This window comes from Mya arenaria, chromosome 8, assembly GCF_026914265.1.
Source record: "Mya arenaria isolate MELC-2E11 chromosome 8, ASM2691426v1".
NCBI classification, from domain to species: domain Eukaryota; kingdom Metazoa; phylum Mollusca; class Bivalvia; order Myida; family Myidae; genus Mya; species Mya arenaria.
In genome coordinates this window covers 34,148,981-34,168,634 of record NC_069129.1, presented here as the reverse complement: position 1 = coordinate 34,168,634, position 19,654 = coordinate 34,148,981, and the positions used below count along the sequence as shown (strand labels likewise).

At 36.1% G+C, this 19,654-nt stretch overlaps 1 protein-coding gene across 10 annotated transcripts in view; it reads left to right on the top strand.

Moving 5' to 3' along the window:
• Nucleotides 1–19,654, top strand: part of LOC128242846 (hydrocephalus-inducing protein homolog) — a 66,504-nt gene that overhangs the window by 24,888 nt on the left and 21,962 nt on the right. For 7 of the 10 annotated variants that reach the window (XM_052960217.1, XM_052960214.1, XM_052960207.1 and 4 more), the window contains 19 exons: nucleotides 507–647; nucleotides 1,099–1,282; nucleotides 1,624–1,765; nucleotides 4,785–4,814; nucleotides 5,954–6,034; nucleotides 6,381–6,614; nucleotides 6,795–6,923; nucleotides 7,055–7,212; nucleotides 7,533–7,601; nucleotides 10,498–10,577; nucleotides 11,166–11,345; nucleotides 11,519–11,670; nucleotides 12,390–12,650; nucleotides 13,587–13,631; nucleotides 16,614–16,796; nucleotides 17,541–17,660; nucleotides 18,060–18,219; nucleotides 18,698–18,870; nucleotides 19,244–19,445. In XM_052960217.1, the coding sequence (XP_052816177.1) occupies nucleotides 507–647; nucleotides 1,099–1,282; nucleotides 1,624–1,765; nucleotides 4,785–4,814; nucleotides 5,954–6,034; nucleotides 6,381–6,614; nucleotides 6,795–6,923; nucleotides 7,055–7,212; nucleotides 7,533–7,601; nucleotides 10,498–10,577; nucleotides 11,166–11,345; nucleotides 11,519–11,670; nucleotides 12,390–12,650; nucleotides 13,587–13,631; nucleotides 16,614–16,796; nucleotides 17,541–17,660; nucleotides 18,060–18,219; nucleotides 18,698–18,870; nucleotides 19,244–19,445 (2,724 nt within the window). Of the gene's footprint in view, nucleotides 1–506; nucleotides 648–1,098; nucleotides 1,283–1,623; nucleotides 1,766–4,784; nucleotides 4,815–5,953; nucleotides 6,035–6,380; nucleotides 6,615–6,794; nucleotides 6,924–7,054; nucleotides 7,213–7,532; nucleotides 7,602–8,586; nucleotides 8,638–10,497; nucleotides 10,578–11,165; nucleotides 11,346–11,518; nucleotides 11,671–12,389; nucleotides 12,651–13,586; nucleotides 13,632–16,613; nucleotides 16,797–17,540; nucleotides 17,661–18,059; nucleotides 18,220–18,697; nucleotides 18,871–19,243; nucleotides 19,446–19,654 lie in introns of all 10 variants that reach the window. The other 3 variants (XM_052960208.1, XM_052960210.1, XM_052960213.1) reach the window with 3 other exon arrangements.

Sequence of the window (19,654 nt, the reverse complement as noted above, 5' to 3'; positions counted from 1 at the left end):
CTCTGAAACTTGGTGCACATTACTATCATGGAGGGTAGTTATAGTGCCTGACATTTTTTGTGACAAACAACCATTTGAACTACTCTGACATTTTAGAAATATCACTCTGTTACTTGGTATTACCACCATGGTAGTGTGTATTTTTCTTGATCAATGGTAAATCTTGCTTTCATCTTCCCTGACAAAGAAGAATTAATTTCATGATACAATCTTAAAACAAAAATGATTATTTTTATTTCAATATTCGCCAGTCAATCAATAACTTCCTGTGTCAAGACGGTGTGCGGGGGTAATCATTTCTTCTGTGATAGCTCTAGTTTTTAATAATAAATTAATTTATTGTTAAATTTCCACAAATATTAACCTATAATTAAGATTGGTTTAATGAAGTTTATATGCAGTTTTTTGTTAGTCCTATGCTAATCCATTTTAAGGCAACTGTTATGCTTGTTAACCTATACTGGTTTGTGCACGGATATGATTGAACATACGGTTTTGTGTACCAGGTTCCGAGCAGCCCCCCACCCCTAGCAGCCCCGATAGCGCGCCGACTGAGTGTGAGTGCCAGTGTGGCTGGGGAGTCTGGGTTGATGAGCTGTGTACTCACGGAGGAGCTGCTGGTGGAAATTCTTGCGGAAAGACTCCAGGTAACATCCCCATATATACCTGCTTCTTCACAAGCTCTATAGCCATTATTATTATTGATTTAAGTATTTATTTATGATTCCATAAAATAACAGAACCAAATATTCTAACTTTTGTGTTGATTTTTCTAAACACACATAGTTTCTTAAAAAATGACAAGGTGATTCATATAAAGAAACTGTTCAAAAGGGATGGAAATTGGACTTGAATCATATTTGTTTGTAGGAAATAATGAGTCAAGTCTTTTGGGTTAATGATTAATTATGGATTTAAAATCCAAAATTCATAGAAAGTGTATAATTAAACTTCAGAGGTATAAACGAAAAACAAAGTGTATTTTCGTACAAACTATTGTACTTGTTGTGTATGGTACTTGGTTATAATGAGTTTATTTCATCCCTAGCATTTTTGTGCAACAAAGTACTTTGACGTTTTGACCATGTTATTATCCAGTTGAATGATTGTCACCGCGGCGTGGTTTTTGATGGGCTAGAGACGCTGTTTGCCCAAAACCAGCTTGTGGCGGCATCGGCCGTCCTGCGCTCACTCAACAACAGGCGGTTCATCTACTTCATCAACCTGAAGCACGACTACGCCCACATGAAGGAGCAGGAGAAAAAGGAGCAGGAGGAGAGAGGTATGCCCCATCTTCTAACTTCTTATCAAACAACAAGTTTCTGTTAAATCTTAACATTGGATATTCAGATTCCCTATCACAAGCAGACTTTTTGTCACACCAATCAATGGCAACATGCAAAACAAGGAATTGCAAACATGGCCTTTTTGGAATACTCTCCAATTTAATTTTTTATGTCGCTTTCAATTGCCATATTTATATTGAACTTATATGATCCTATTGAAAAACCTCGCATAGAGTAAAATATGAACTATTGCACCTAACAATGAATAAACATCAAAACAAGATCTAGGACTCTTTTGTTGTCATATTGGAACAGACAGATTTTATGCCTGTTACAGAGCACGTAGCTAGCGAGCGAGAGGAGGCAGAGAGGCGTCGTCTGGAGGAGATGTCCGAGGACGAGTATGACGCCCTCACTGAGAATGACAAGGCTGATGTTGACCGCAAACGCCTGGAGATCAAGAAGGAACGCATACGCAAGTATGTACAGCAGTTAGGGTTGATACATGTAGGCAGGGGTTACATCATGCACATTTTTGCTAAAAACAAGCCTGGTTAAGTACCTTAAAGCTTATAATGTTAAACGACACTCACATAAAAGGTCTGAACAAAGGAGTCTGATTTGCTTGTTTTATTAGAACAACTCCAGTTTGCAGTCATGCTTTTTCCCTTTAACGGCAATTACCTCAGTTGTTGAGTCACTTGGTAATGTGTAACGTTACTTTCTCAGAAGAGTTCAGCTGGACCTGGTTACACGGTCAGGGTAACAGAATATTGTTGGCAAAAAGACTGTCTGAATCTAGTAGGCACATTGCACCATGGTCCATTATTGATTGTACATGTTAAGTAAAGCAAATTGCACAATGTCACCAGTAGACATGTTGATCTGTTCACTGTGCCAGTTCATTGATAGATAAAGGAACCTCTTGCTAGTCTTAGTATGGAAATAAGTTTGGAGATGTGTATACTACTACAGCATTGCACTCTTTTGTTACAAATAGGAGATATTTGTGTGATGTAGTTTATATATCCACTGTTTAGGTATGACTCAATGATTATGATAAACTTTATTCAATGAGGGAGGGGGTCACATACCCTGATGATTTTTGTCACACTATCACACTATATTGAATTTCAATCCAGAAGAGAATATGTGAAGAACATTCACCCATATTATGTTTAATCTGGCTGATAGGATGCCTGCACCCAGATATTGTTAGGGTTAACCAACTGCCATCATTATAGGGAACATCTTTAGTAAGTCTTGCTAGCAGGTTAGGTCATCATTACAGGGTCTGTATTTAAGTAAGTCTTGCTAGCAGTTTTCACCATCATTACAGGGTCTGTCTTTAAGTAAGTCTTGCTAGCAGGTTTTATCATTATTACAGGGTCTGTATTTAAGTAAGTCTTGCTAGCAGTTTTCACCATCATTACAAGGGTTGTCTTAAGTAAGTCTTGCTAGCAGGTTTTATCATTATTACAGGGTCTGTATTTAAATCAGTCTTGCTAGCAAGTTTCGTCATTATTACAGGGTCTGTCTTTAAGTAAGTCTTGCTAGCAGGTTTTATCATTATTACAGAGTCTGTATTTAAGTCAGTCTTGCTAGCAAGTTTCGCCATTATTACAGGGTCTGTCTTTAAGTAAGTCTTGCTTGATGATAACTCATGAAAGGCTTGACAGATTTGAAAATTTTTGGTACACAGGTGTAACATCAGAAGATACAGGTCAAGTTCGATATTGGGGCTGGTGGGGCCAAGGTCAAGGTCACTGTTACTAAAAAAAGAAAAACGGTTTCCGGACGAAAACTCATGAAAGGCTAAACGGATTTGAACAATTTTTGGTACACAGGTTTAACATCAGAAGATACAGATCAATGTCGATATTGGGGCTGGTGGGGTCAAGGTCACTGTTACTAAAAATAGAAAAATGGTTTCCGGACAATAACTCATGAAAGACTTGACAGATTTGAACATTTTTTGGCAGTAACCTTGGAGTTATGGCCTCTTTTCAAAGGAATGGTTTGCCATTCCTGTGTCCAGGCGGCATTTGGGGGTATTCGTCACTCCTGTGACAGCTCTAGTTACAGGGTCTGTCTTTAAGTAAGTCTTGCTAGCAGGTTTTGTCATTATTACAGGGTCTGTATTCAAGTCAGTCTTGCTAGCAGGTTTTATCATTATTACAGGGTATGTCTTTAAGTAAGTCTTGCTAGCAGGTTTCGTCATTATTACAGGGTCTGTCTTTAAGTAAGTCTTGCTAGCAGGTTTCGTCATTATTACAGGGTCTGTCTTTAAGTAAGTCTTGCTAGCAGGTTTTATCATTATTACAGGGTCTGTCTTAAAGTAAGTCTTGCTAGCAGGTTTCATCATTATTACAGGGTCTGTCTTTAAGTAAGTCTTGCTAGCAGGTTTCGTCATTATTACAGGGTCTGTCTTAAAGTAAGTCTTGCTAGCAGGTTTCTTCATTATTACAGGGTCTGTCTTTAAGTAAGTCTTGCTAGCAGGTTTCGTCATTATTACAGGTACTGTCTTTAAGTAAGTCTTGCTAGCAGGTTTCTTCATCATTACAAGGGTTGTCTTAAGTAAGTCTTGCTAGCAGGTTTCTTCATTATTACAGGGTCTGTCTTAAAGTAAGTCTTGCTAGCAGGTTTCGTCATTATTACAGGGTCTGTCTTTAAGTAAGTCTTGCTAGCAGGTTTCTTCATTATTACAGGGTCTGTCTTAAAGTAAGTCTTGCTAGCAGGTTTCGTCATTATTACAGGGTCTGTCTTTAAGTAAGTCTTGCTAGCAGGTTTCTTCATCATTACAAGGGTTGTCTTAAGTAAGTCTTGCTAGCAGGTTTCTTCATCATTACAAGGGTTGTTTTAAGTAAGTCTTGCTAGCCATTTTTTCACCATTATTACAGGGACTATTTTGAGTAAGTTTTGCTAGCAGTTTTCACCATCATATCAGGGACTGTCTTAAGTAAGTCTTGCTAGCAGTTTTCATTCATGTTATGTTCTTGTCATTTTGTTCATTCTTCACAACAATCATTTAAAAGCTTAAATCAATATGTTAGTTAATTTCGTTTTTGATTGTTCATGTTAAAAGTTGCCATTATGCAAGTTTACACAAGTTTAATGATTATTGCAGCCAAAACATGTGAGTAAAATATGAGAGCTGCAGATTGCTTCATGTTTCCAAAGTTTGACTGGTGTTCTGTTAAAGTTACATGTCAAAAACCAAGTACTGTTTTAATACTATGTTGTGTCATGCTTGTTGCACTTTTATTCTGGGACTTAAAAAGTGGATACTTATGTTTATTTGTTATTTGCCACAAAAAACAGTTAAAGGCTTAAATTGTGTATCATTCTGTGCTAAATGTACATGAATCATCTTGCCATTTGGCAAAACTCAAGTAATTGGAAAAGTCACAATGAATGTGTGAGTGTGGTATTCACCTATGTGTATTCACTGATTCTTGACGATGTGAAAAGTGATGGTGTGTGTTTGGAAACTTTCAGACGCTGGGGCTCTTCGTACAGTAGGAGAAAGTAGACCATTTTCTGGTTTTGTACAGCTTGCATTGCTTGCTTTTGTACTGACATGGTAACAAACGCAAGCTTTGAGCTGGTACAAGTCAAACATGACATCTTTGTTGACAAAAGGAAGAAGAGACCTAATAGAAAAAAAACATTCAGAAAAGAAGTTTTCAAATTAATATATAAGTTTGTTAACCATTTGAAACTTAAAACATTCATTATAGATCCTATGATTTGGATGGTTTATTGACTTTCAAAAATATGTTTTTTGTGATGTTCCGTGTCATTTCAGTACAAAAGATGAGTTGTCCTAAAATTGTGTGGTGTTTGCTAATGGTGGTCATGAATTTTTGCCTAATCTCAAACTTGTTTTTACAGCTTGTATGTATATATATATTATTTTAATATATACATATACATTTATAAGCATCAGTGTTTTCTTATATAATGTAGATGAAAAATCAAATGACTAACATTTGCTGCACCTTTTGAACCTATTTTTTTTTCTCACCCCAAAAAAAAGTTTTCCCTGAACTTGGGCCAATTGTTCAGAACTTGATAAAGTTCACAAAGTGAATAACGACACTTTTAAATGTAAAATACACTTGATGATAGCTCATTTATTTAAAAATTACAAAAGACAGCTGAAACGGTTGTCTCAAATCTTGTTTGAAATACAGCAGATCCACGTGTTTCCATTACCCGGTAAACTTCCAGAACAGCCACAGTTTGAAAGTTAACACGGATGATGTAAACAACAATTGGTCCATTGTTTACTAACTGAGAACTGTTTGTAATGAAATGTCCATTGTACAGAAAATCAAAGGAACATAGAGAATGATGAGCAATTGTTGGGTATGGCAGTAGTTATAGATATGTCATTAATGGGATTAAAAATCTTGTGACAATTTAAAACTTTCCGTAATTATTTTGAGTAAGACAAATCAAAATCAAAAACAATAATTTCTTTGAAATCTTTAACACAGGATGTTTTTGACTCTATGATTTTTGTCAATAAAGACGGGGTAATAAAGGCTATCAAGTTTGTCACATGCTTATAGGACAAACCTTTCTGTACTTATACAAGACCATGTTATAGGCTTGAATCAGTAGTGTTTGTAGAGATAACTCCCCGTTTTTGTGTTTGCCAGAGAGAAGGAGGCGCGTGAGGAGCAGGACCGCATACAGCGGGAACGTGATGCAGAGTTACAGAAACAGCTTGAGGAAGAGAGGTAAATACACACTTAAGAAAAAGATGACTATGGCGATTTGTTTGGTTCAGTATAAGAGAAACGGGCTGAAAGTAGAGAAAGAGAAGTAGTTAGATTATATTTCAATAAACTCACGGTTTCAAATGATGAGTGTATCAGTATATAATCCATCGTTTTTCTTTTTAAAGAATTTTTAGAAAAAAGCTAGTTTCTATTAAATACTGATAGTCTTTAAAGAAGTAGTATTTGGTCCAAAATACAAAATTGTTCCTTTCAAAAAAGATGTCAAAATTTTTTAAGCCTTAAGATAAAAGTGGACTATTCGCAAATGTACCTGAAGCTACATGTTAGGTGGTGAAATTTTCAGGCTAGCTAAAAAGAAGGGCCGAAAGCCCAAGGATGCTGGGAAGGAGGAACCAGGCAAGGACGGCAAGAAGAGCCAGGCCGCTGGCAAGGGTGTCTCCGCCAGCCAAGAGAAAATGAAAATCGCTGGCAAACACGATGTGGACCACACCGTTAGCAAGACTGGCTCCAACACTGAGCGACCGGAGTCACACCAGACTGAGAAGAGTGACAGTCAAACAGCTGGCGATGTCGACAAGTCAGTACATGCACTACTTCACCTCATATAACAGTTATCTATTTATTTGGGGCATAAGATATGGTGGAAAAGGTTGAAAAAAAGAGAACTACGTTCTTTCTATTAGCACAGTTAGAAGCTTACATAAAAAGTGATTTAGAAGAATGTTACAGTAATGTTTCTCTGACTGTAAAATTTCAGGAAACCAAAGAAGGGGAAGGATGGTAAGGACGGGAAGGGAAAAGAGAAAGGGAAGGAAGGAGATGCCCCACCCCCAGAGGAGGTGCAACGTGACCCCATCAAGGAAGCAGAGCTGCTCCTCATGCAGAAGTAAGCTTTACTGGCAACAAATCTATTCTTATGATGGCTGGTTTTAGGCTTTCTATTTTTATTGTTTTTTTGCCTGCATTAATTGTGGACTGTATTCTGCATGAACTTTTTTACCTGCATGTTTTTTTCAGGTTCCGAACATTTGAAGTTCACCAGAAGGATATAGCAGAGCTGGTTGAGTTCTGGGATCGCACAACACTCACTGTGAAGCGACCCCGCACCCCATCGGAACGCTCTGATGAGGACCATGCCCAACACCCACCCTCGGGAAAGAAGGTCAAGGGCAAAGGTATAAGCTTGTTTCACAGTGTTTGCCTACTAATGGATTGTCTTAATTTGGTTGATGGGGTTTGGAAATTTTACTCTGTACATACCCGGTATACAAATACATTGTGAGTGTCGGTAAATTAATCAGTAAATGTGTATTTAAATTAGTTTTTAAAACTTTTTAATATTTAACATGGAAGTCTTGCTTTATGTACTGTTTTAAAAAAAACTATTGCTAGTATTTTGATATTCTGTGCACCAAACTGTTACCTTAATGCGGCACCCGAGTAGTGTTTCCATGTAGTGACACTGTGTTTTATGCCCCTCCCTCTGGCTGACCAGGAAATGCAATTGTCGAGGGCTCGTCTGATAAAACCAGTCGCCGCCTCTCCACTCAGCCAGCAGGCAATGGTACGCCTCTCCTTGGTGTGCTCAGGATCTGTAACCATGCCTTTACAAGAGTGGCTAATTTGCCTGGCTATGCTTGTTTATTCTAACTGCAACGTGTGAAATCATTTCTTTTATAGTCCTATTTTTAACAAAGATTCACATGTGATTCCTGCTTGCTGGGCCCTCAGTTATTCCTGCCTGTATACCTTTCAGGCACAGGTGCCATCCCACCGAACCTCTGTGTCATCATAGAGTCTTCCGGTATCTCTCTCTTTTTCTCTCTCTCTCTCTTTATATTTTGCTCTCTCTGTAAAACCTCATCTATATTGTTCTCTTTGTCAGAATTATCCATCTATAGGTTGGCAATTTAACTCAAAACTGGATATACTGTAATATTTTACTGTGTGAATTAATGTTACTCTTCCTCACATATTGTACCACATATCGGCCGTTTCATGCCAAATCATTAAACATTAAAAAAATTAATATATTAAAAAGAAACTCTGATATTTGGAAAATCTATTCCACAGTGATTTGGGATACTATTTATTAATGCAAAGCAATACACTGTGTGCTAAAGTCAAGGAACTGTGATAGTGTTGAAATCGTCATCAGTGTGCAAAACCTTGGCCTTTTCTCAAAACCTGGAAGTAAGATGATGTAGTTCATAATTATTTAAGTGCTACATAGTCTTGGTTATATATCTCCTATATATGCTCATACATGCATAGCCCTCTAAACAACTGGTCATGATTTGATTTTATTGAACTTATTTATTTAGCTTTATTTGGTTTGCAAGCGGGATTTCTATCAAACATTTGGTTTGCTTGAGCCAGATGTAACGCAATAGATGTCAGATGTTTTTGTGTGCTCATGTCAGACATAACACAATAGATGTCAAACATTTCATCTGCTCATGCCAGACATAATACACTAGAAATCAGATGTAATACATAAGATTTCCATTCTTAGCTAATCTATAGAAGTTCATGTTTTGCAATTGTAGAGGATATTGCAACCAGTTCCCTTGGACACCGACGCAAGCACTCTGAACATGGTAACATGCTTAACCAGTTGTACAATATTGTACAGGTCATTTAATCACAGGCAATGTAGTTCAAGTTTGGTGATAGGTCTTCAATTCTTCTTTTATAGTTTAAGCAATTTTGATATAGTATTATATACAAGTCACTTATCACTATTTGTTCTGGATTAAGTCTGAAACATTTTACTCAAGAGGTTCATGGTATATCATATAGAAAGAGGGAATGTGTTAGATGGCCAGATGTTATTGTTATTATGTCTTTTTCTCAAGCTATTTCTAAACTGTTGCTGGTATTATTTCTCATGTTTGTGTGTAATGTGTACTGTATGACTGTTGTTGCTGGGCTGTTGTAGAGATGCCGGCCACCAGCCCAGAGAGCGAGTCGCCCAGCTGCAAGTCCCCCCTTTCTCTTTCTCCTGGTACCGCTTTCTTTCTCTATTTCTCTTTCTCACTTATAGTTATCTTTCTCTATTTCTCTTTCTCGCTTATAGTTATCTTTCTCTATTTCTCTTTCTCACTTATAGTTATCTTTCTCTATTTCTCTTTCTCACTTATAGTTATCTTTCTCTATTTCTCTTTCTCACTTATAGTTATCTTTCTCTATTTCTCTTTCTCACTTATAGATATCTTTCTCTATTTCTCTTTCTCACTTATAGTTATCTTTCTCTATTTCTCTTTCTCACTTATAGTTATCTTTCTCTATTTCTCTTTCTCGCTTATAGTTATCTTTCCTCTTTACTCTCAACTATCTTTTATACTCTCAAATTGTTTTATTTCGCAAACTCTGTAAACTTTTTTCCAATTTGCAAGATTTTTTGCTTAAATAAAGTTAGCAGGGTCTTTAACTTGATTGCTTTTTCACCACAGGTTTTCTTTATTTCAGGTGAAATGAAATATTTATGTTCATACTAGGGCTTTTGCTTTGATTTAAATCACATAGTCTGGCTTGACAACAAAACATCATTAATTCATAGGTGACAGGTACATCTTTTGGCAGCAGTGTTGAAGTTGGCTTTGGCATCAGCTGAATCTTGTGCAGACCTATATTTATTTCCCAATCAGGATTAAACTTGGTAATAATGTTCGTGGTCACAATATTGAGGTCAAGTTCTATCGTCAGATGAATCACTGCATAGTCATGCCCCTTTAATATGTCTTGTGCAGACAGTTTTATTAAAACCTAAGAATTTAATTTCCAATCATAATGAAATTCGGTGACATTGCTGAGGTAAAAACATTCAAGTCAAGATGAATCTTCTAGGTAGCACCAGAGTTGTGCCCATTTCTTATGCATACTGAAAGTTGGTGACAGTGTTTATGGTCACAATGTCCAGGTCTGGGTTAATCAAGTCACCCTAGTTACATGAGAATTTTTCATTAAAAATACAGTTGGCTTACATCATGTTTGACTGTTTGAACGAGTGTATACACTTGACGTTGAATATCAAGCTATTATGTTCATTAAACTTGTCTCCACATTGTTTATGAACATAATGATGTGCAATTATTTGAGATCACAGTCAGCATCAAATTATTTCTATTTAACCTAAAAAGAAAATACAGAGTTAATTTTTTTAAATATAATTATGTTGATTCATTATTAATTTGAATTCCAAAAAAGTAAATTTATCCTTTTAAGTGCAAACAATTATTCACGAAACTTTTGGTGCATGGCTTTTCTGACACGCGTAAGATTAGAATATCAGGCACCGGTTGAAACAATGAAAATATGAATCTGGTATTCCTGAATACACAGACATATGAGCTATAGGTGAGGCCACCAGACTCTGAGGGACAGGTGGTGTCTAGCCACACACACTTGAGTGTATGGGATTAGCTTTGCTGAGGTGTTGTTGTTGTTGTTGTTTCCAGAGAAGCATGACAAGGAGAAGGCGGAGAAGGAGCGCCAGAAGCAGCTGGAGAAGGAGAACGCTGAACGAATGGCACGAGAGGTATTTGGTCCTATACACAAACACTCAATTATTTTATGCATAGCATTAATAATGACCTGTTATTTTAACATCACATTTTTTTTGTGTTTCATAAAATAACTTCCTAACAGAGGGAAATAAATAGATATATTTTAAATTAACGTGACAACTTTGAGTTTTGGCCCTTTAACTTTTATGCTCTAAATATTTTGGTGATCACCTTGTGACTTGGACTACTTCTATAAGTTTTGCATTGAGTGATATAAAAAATGGTGGAAGTAGGATAAGTAGCAGTACAAGACAAATATTTCGTTGACATTGACCTTGATGCCCTTGGAACAGAGTTATAGTATATCATATTTATGCACTGGGTTACTAAATGACTCAAACAAGTTTTTCACGGTTATTCAATCATTAAGAATTGTTAGTGCTCTGTAGCAACAATGCGCTTATATTTAAAAAAACCTTTAAACAAGCATTTAATGAGTGTGAAGCTCACCTTAAATGTAGGTGGAAATAGTGTTTGTTGTAATTATGGAAAAACCTGGAATATGAGCTTGGAATAGTGTGTATTGCAAGAGAAATAGCTTAATGTTTGGTTTTCTTCAGGCAGCAGAGGCTGCTCGGTCAGCAGGCGAGGGCGGTGGGGAGGAAGGGGAGGAAACTGTGGATGGCTCCCCAGAACGAGAGGAGGTCGGCGTGCCACATATTATCATTGACGTCACTGAACGCTCTGCCACCCCTGGACAGAAACTCCAAGATTCTGGCAAGCTGCCCACTGTTGAAGCTGTAAGTCTGTATAGTCACTCTTGCTTGCTATAGAACACAACAGTTATTTTGCTCTAAATAAAAGAACTGACAGACAACTAAAATTAAATATTGGTTAAATGAATTTTCTCAAATGATTCCCTGTGTATGTAGCCCAGTGTTTGTTTCCTAGGCAACTTTATTTCCATTTACAGGTGCTTGATGGACTTGGCCTCGGCCCTAATGGTCCACCAATTCCCCCACCAGCCAACTTCAGTGTTGTGCCCTACCCTGTCAAAAGACGAGCACCCCCGGTGTCAGAGTTTGGGGGACGATACCTGTTTATTGCTTCATCACCTGATGACCCGTGAGTGGCTATTAGATTGAAAATCATGCACATCATAGTCATAGAGTTTCATTAGCTGTATTCCAATTATGCATTGTATAAAAATTATGAACTTTCAGAGGTCATTGTTTTTTGTGTCCCCGGCAAAGCAGGAGATTACTTTATATGGCAGTTTCTATTCCATTACTTTTTTTTTGAGGTCAGTAGGTCAGATCTTGGTGACAGCCAGAAAAAACTGTTTATGATCATTAAAATGTGAATGACTAGTTGAAGAGTAGGCAAACTGTGTATCCACAAAGATTGTAGTCTGTTTATGGCCTCTATTGATTTTGGGCTAAGTATCTGACCTTATAGGGAAACTGTTTTTGTTAAATTTATTATTTCTGACATGTTATCAAGTCCTTAAACTTTGTATGCCCATTTTGTATGGTCATTATATCAATTGCATTAATAGGTCAAAGGTCAAGAGGTCAAGGTCATGGTGACCATCACTAAAAAAACCCAACAGTTTCTGCTTAGTATATCTTGATCTTCAAGTTATAATAGTTAAATTTATCATGACCAGTAAATAACACTATTGATTTTTAGATCAATAAGTCAACAGTAAAGGTCATGTTGACCAGCAGTTAACAACTTGATGTCTGTTTTACTTATATATTTAGAAGGCACGCTTTATCTGTACGTTTTGTAATTGTTTGGATCCTGCTGTTGTGTGTAATTGATTGTGATTTCTCCTACAGGAATATCGGAGTGATTGAGACAAAGGAGTCAGAGGTTGAAGAGGAGAAGTCAGTTACCCCAGACAAGGGGAAGGATGACCACCCCACACCGACAAAGGGGAAGGGCGGTCGCAAGGAGGACAAGAAGGATGGCAAGGATAAGGAACGAAAGAAGAGTGCCGAGAGGAAGACCACGTCCAAGGGCTCACGGAGAAACTCCTCGGCGGCTGTTTCTCCCCCTCCTGGCCACACCACGCCCATCTCTGATGGTGATGCTCTAAGGTACGGGTCTAGGGAACATGGGCTCGGGGCTTTCATCATGTTACGTAAGAGTTTTTTTCAGGATGTGGGTTAATAAATTGTGTGAAGGAAACAGAAATAACCAAATAGGCTGTTGCAGTGGAAGCTACTAACTTAACTTAAATCTAAGACTTAAAAATGAAATATAATTTAAGAAAAATACACTGACATTTTGTAAAGCAATGTTTTCTTAATTGTAGTGAATTTTGTATGATTTTCTACCTTCACCTACATTGTAGTGCAGTATGCACCCAGTATGCACCCAGTATGCACCCTTGAACTATAATTATGCATGTTGATAGTGATGTACACATGTAGAAGTTTTCTTTAAATCTATTGTTCATTTTGTCTCTATTTTGCATGATTTTTGTACATGGGGTAGGGGGCCTGTCTAATAACATTAGCCTGATTATGTGACTTATTTCTTTTTTATAATTATGGTCCCTTAGAATATTAAAAAAAAAATAATGAGGGACTCACCCTTCTTTCTTGGTTCGCCTGATTCCAGGCCATTTTAGGCGGTATTCCTTATGCTGAAGATATGTAAGCCATGTTCCACTTTAGAGCAAGCAGAATATGGATTCCATAAGGCAAAAAGCAAATATAAATGACAATTACATAATGGGATGTTTTATTCAATATTTGTGAAAATTGTTTTCAAGATTCCTGTTAAAAATCAAACAATAATCTGGATGCCAGTCCAAAAAGTAGCAGGATTCCAGGGTGGGGGAGCGGTTTGTGGGGGTGGGGTAATACAATCATGGTTATGTGTGGTAACCTGTAGTAACAAAACTGCTTTCATTTGACCAGCTACAAGGAAAATGCCTCGCATGGCATGTGAATGGTCAGCTGGTTGACCTGCTGTAAGCTGATTGGTTGATTGATTTTAAAATATATGTGGTTTGGCCTAATTTACAGTACTGCAGGAGATGTATTATCAGGGCTGGAGAGTAAGACACCGAAGTAAGTATGGAACATATTGCCTCTATAACTCATTCTCACCCCAGAAAGCAGCGAGGTTGTTTAATATTTGCCATATGAAGTCCATGCCTTCCATAGTCTAATACTTATTCTCATACTTATGTCACAGAGTTAGAAAGCATACAATCCTACCTTTCACTAGTTTACTAATCCTTTATAAACACTTGAATTAGTATAATATTAAATTTTATGATATTTTTAGCAAGCTGAGTATGACTTCCGTAAACATTCAAGGATAATATTGCTGGACAAGTCTAAAGACAAACCATACTGAAATTGTTTTTTCTTCTATATCTAAGAAAACCAGTGTATACATGTACATTGTTTTCACTGATAGTTTAAATTTCATGATCAAAGTTGTGGCACACTTTGTAAGGCCCCATGAAATTTCTTTATTTCTAAGCTTATTTTTAAATCAAACTATTGATTACATTTATCCATTTACAAAGTTAAACAAATGAGGACAAAACAAGTCACTAGGCCTCAAGTAAGAAAGTCTGTGAATTGAAAATTGCAGCTTATCCAGAAGGACATCCAGGTCACTTGTAATAACATTGTGGGTTGTCTTTAAATGATCCTTGTATGTTATACAATGTGAAGAAATATTCACAAGTTCTTTTAGCACATTCTTTGACAGACTAAAAAATGAAAAAAATATATCACTTACTGTTTATATAGCTCTAGAATATTTGATATGGTTGCATGCAGTATGTGACTTATTAAGATAAGTTCTAAGAAATGTTTTCTGGGATCACATATGACTTATGAGCTATGATAAAAATGCCTGCTCTCTGAAAAAGCAACAAATGGTTTGAATATTTATAGGCATACAAGCTAGTCACATTGCTTTAAATTAGTTGCTCAACAGTTATGGACTTACAATTGCAAATTCACCTCGTTTAATTAGCTCTCTAATCTTAGAAATATTAAGCCTTTTGTATGTGCTTATTTATTCTATTATAACCATGTTATTACTTGAAAACACACTGTTTTGTTGAACTTTCTTGTTTACCTTAATTATTCTATTTAATTATTATAGTTTTTTTGATGAAGCGTAATTATTCATCTTAACATGTATTTGAAGTAAAGGATGATCAGTCCAATATTTCCCCTCTCTATCTTAAATAATTGTCTAATGTTTAGTGAAATTGGTAACAGTGTGTAACAGCATAATATCTTTGATAATCCTGATAACCGAGCAAATGACATTGGACAATTGGGAGTTATAGCTTTTGAATAGTCTGTACCCGTATGTACTGCCATACTAGAATATAAGTATGAGGTACTCAGATGTGCTGACAGTTCCCCTATGGGGCTCAAGCTGTCTTCTGATTTACCTTATTACGTCACATAATCATATATTGATCACACTAAATGTAATTTCAATTTGGCTATTGTACGTGTCCAAAATGGTTTTTACTGGAAATTTAATTAGGCATAGAAGCTGATTCGGTTTCTATGCTGACTGAATGATATTAACTGTAAATTATGCAACAATGAAGAAAACAGGGTTTGGAAATGATCCAAGCTTTTTTAAGACGGCAGAGAGTTTTGATTGCTAGATAGTTAAGTTGCTTTGTACCAGCTGCAAAAGATCTAAGTATAGCCAGTCACATGCTCTACTTTGTAAGGCCAATGTTCATTGATATTTTGTTTTGCCATTCTGCCGGCTGAGGTATAAAGCAAGTAAATTTTAATTTCACCCCAAAATTATTTCTTCCAAACCACCTGACTTGCAGCTGTTCAGGTTATCCAATTTATTTTGACTGTGTTGTGGACTTTCAAAAAAAATTTATAAGAAATTGGCTTAATTTTTGTCCACAAAATTAGTGAACATAAACAGTGAAACAAACTATTAAAAAACAGTGGCCTTACCTGAAATTGTTCTACTTTTCTTTACCTTCTAAAATATGATATATCAACAGTGTTTGTTTCAAACTGATTTCGCTAGTTTGTTATTGTTCTTGTGAATTTATTTGCCAAAGTATGTGCATGTACCTTTAGTTCATTTATCAACTAATAAATTATTTTTAATCATATTATATAATGTGACTATATCGAGTTTAGATATTTTCATAATGAATCAAAGTGAAATTTCTCAATATAAACTAAGTGAATAGTGAATTATTTCTGCTCCAGATTGTTGTACATGTTTCACAGTTAATTCCAGTTACTTTAGTTATGTAACCTCTCCTCGGGCAATATTCAATAACCATCTTACAGTTCACTTAACATTAGAATCCAAGTGTTATGATTTGACTGTAAAAATAACTGGCCAATGGACTGAATGAAATCACGGAGGTGTGGCTAAGGACAAGGATATGAACAATATTGAATACGGCCGCTGTATGCCCCAATTTCTCGAACAATCTTAAATCTCTTATAACCCGAATAAGCTACATGTGTAAGAAAACTATTTTTGGTTCGGTTTAATTTGTGTTATATTATCCTTTTAAAGAGTTTTGAAACTTTTGAAAGAAAACTATCTTTATAGTAGTTATAAACAATTTTTGTTAATTTTTAAAATGAAGTTAAAATAGTATGTTGACTTAATTAAATAAGATACTTAAACTTGAGCTTGCTATGTTTAGTATTGTTCGAGTAATTGGAAGTAGAGGTATTGTTTTTATGAACTGGCAAAATTGATATTGTTTTATGTTTTCTATCGCACCTGATCAAAAATATATATTAGCACTTCTGATTATTGAGAAATATATATATATTTTTTTTTTATTGTATTGGAGTCGTTTGAGTCGTGTAATCACTTCTACGTTGAGCTACTTAATAGCATTCAAGATACATGTATTTGCATGCTCACTGCACAACAATATGTGTATCAAATCCCATAAACTACTTTCTTATGCTAGAACTAAATTTGCATGATATAGTGAATGCACATTCTCATATAAAGTGAACCAGCAATTCCTATAAGATAACATTTCAAACATGTTGATGTGTTTGTAGATTGACGATATTCCGGTGGATCGTGCCAGCAGGCGGAGAGGTAATACTGAGACTCAGGTTCCAGTCAGAGGAGCTTGGACAGTTTGACCAGACACTAAACTTTGAAATTGTTGGCACACGGCGCCGCTACCAGGTGTACTGTCGTGGCATTTGCGCCTTTCCGACTATCAGCAGGGAACCAAGGTATGTTCTCATTTATATGTAAAATTATACAGGTATGTCCTTTGTGGTTGTTTATGTTCGCTGCAGGGTTCAAATTATATATATGGGTATACACAGCTGAACCAAAGTATAGGAAATTGCCCGACCCAATATCAGTGTAAAACATTTCTGACCCAACAATATCAGTGTGAAACATTTCTGACCCAATATCAGTGTGAAACATTTCTGACCCAACATTATCAGTGTGAAACATTTCTGACCCAACAATATCAGTGTGAAACATTTCTGACCCAACAATATCAGTGCAAAACATTTCTGACCAAACATTATCAGTGTGAAACATTTCTGACCCAGTATCACTGTGAAACATTTCTGACCCAACATTATCAGTGTGAAACATTTCTGACCCAGTATCACTGTGAAACATTTCTGACCCAACAATATCAGTGTGAAACATTTCTGACCCAACAATATCAGTGTGAAACATTTCTTACCTAATATCAGTGTGAAACATTTCTGACCCAGTATCGCTGTGAAACATTTCTGACCCAACAATATCAGTGTGAAACATTTCTAACCCAATATCAGTGTGAAACATTTCTGACCCAACATTATTAGTGTGAAACATTTCTGGCCCAACATTATCAGTGTGAAACATTTCTGACCCAACATTATCAGTGTGAAACATTTCTGACCCAGTGTCAGTGTGAAACATTTCTGACTCAGCAATATCACTGTGAATTATTCCTAAAACGTATTATTCAGGATTGTGTTCCCGCACCGCAGAAAGAGTAGGAAGCAAGATGAGATTGTACACAAGAAGTACATACTAACGACAGAGACATTTGAGTTTGGGCCTCTCCTGGTGGGCAGGAATAGAGACAGGTATGTTGTCATCTTCTAATAGTACACTCCCCTAATGACAAATTCCTCGAGATATCAAAAATGTGTTTGTTATATCTGGATTTTGTTAAATCGGTATATTCAACAACTTCCTTAGAAACAATGTGTGTATAAATAGAACTTGGATATAAACAACAAACAAAAACTTATCATAAGTATATTATTATAATATATGTTTATATTTTATTGTCACTGATTCATCTTTCTACATTTATTTTTAATGTAATTTATAAAAAAAAACAAAAAAAAACAAACTAAAATATACAAAAAATTTTCCTTTATAAACATATATATTTAATAACACCCTCATGATCATCTAATTATCAGTTGTAAGTAAAAAGTAAGTGAATGACATCACTTGACATAAATTTGTGGCTTCAGGTACAAGGAGGGTCGATTTCCGGAGCATATGGAAACTCTGTGTGTCAAGAACACGTCACCACTGGATGCAGACATCAGCTTCTGCTTCCTGCACGACAGTAAAGGCGAGACATTCCTGCTGGATCCGCCAACCATGATGCTTAAGCCGGGTGACCAGGCAGTACGTTCATTACTGCTTATTATACTGCAATGACTGAACGAGTCCTTAAACATTAAATGCTCACACATTGTAAACACACTTCACAAAGTTCCAATCTTAACAAAAATTAAATAGAAGAAATTTATGAATAAAAATGACTCATGTTTGACGTTGTATTCATCCTTAATATATCAACAAAAATTTGTCAAAAATGTTTATATAATAAATTCAGGGTTCTATTTTATATGTCTGGACTGATAAAGCCACTGAGCACTTCAGACGTCATTTTTTCAGTGCTTTCACTTTATGACTTAATATGAGATATATGTCTAAACTCCATATGAACTTCTTTAATGTTTTTACAATGTTTTATTAAAATATAACTAGTGTTTTTATTTTAATAAGATGTCTTGAAATAATAAATAAAATATCATTATATGTAGCTAAAGTATTTAAAAAGATCTTAATATTATTATTATGGCTCGTTTTGATGTTTCAGGATTTGAACATTTGGGCATACCCAATGGTTCCAAACCACTACGAGGACTCGATTGTGTGCTGTGTCCGCGAGAACCCTGAGCCTGTTGTCTTCAAAGTCTGCTGTGATGCCTTCCGCCCAGAACTAGACCTGGACCGCAAACAACTCCACTTTGATAGAGTTCTTCTTCACAGGTAAGTGTTTATCTGCTGTGTGTAAATATTGCTGATTAAGTAAAAGTTATTACACCCAAAACCCGAGTTATTGCAACTAAAAACAAACGCTTTGCACCAGTGTATTTTTTTTAATATAGAGGCTAGATGAGCATGTAACTGTTCTGTACCATGTTGTTTAGGACAACGTTCAATAACTGAAGTGTGGTATAAGTGGAGAGTGTTGTAATTTACCTGCATGATAGTTATTGAACTGTTCAGCTCCGCCTAACAGTTACCTTTCTGTAACGGGAGTTAATGTATAGACGAAACAAAGAAAACACTCTCAAACTTGAATCAATGAAGATTATACAATGGATTTGGATAGTATTTAATTTGTGTTTTGTGTTTGTAGGAAAGACACAAAGACTATTTACCTGCGTAACAGCACGCAGATCCCAGTGCATTGGAAGTTGAGTGGCCTTGACACTCTTGGGGAAGACTTTACCGTGGCTGCAGACAGTGGCATCGTAGAACCCAAGTCCGAGTACGCTCTCAATGCGTACTTCCGTGCTATGAAACCTATCAACTCTATGAAGAAGATGATAAGACTGGAGGTGAGTTTTCTGCTTTTGTTTTCTTTACTGTTGTTGAATGGGAAATGTTAATGCGTTTGAAACAGTAGAAGTTAGAAAATGTAATGCCTTCCTTGTTTGGCAAATTGAGATAAACCTCACTAATAGTTACGATGAAACAAGCCATTTATTTTTCAAAACTGAGCTTAAGCAATATATATGAGTCTAGAGAGATGCAGTGCATAAAGTTC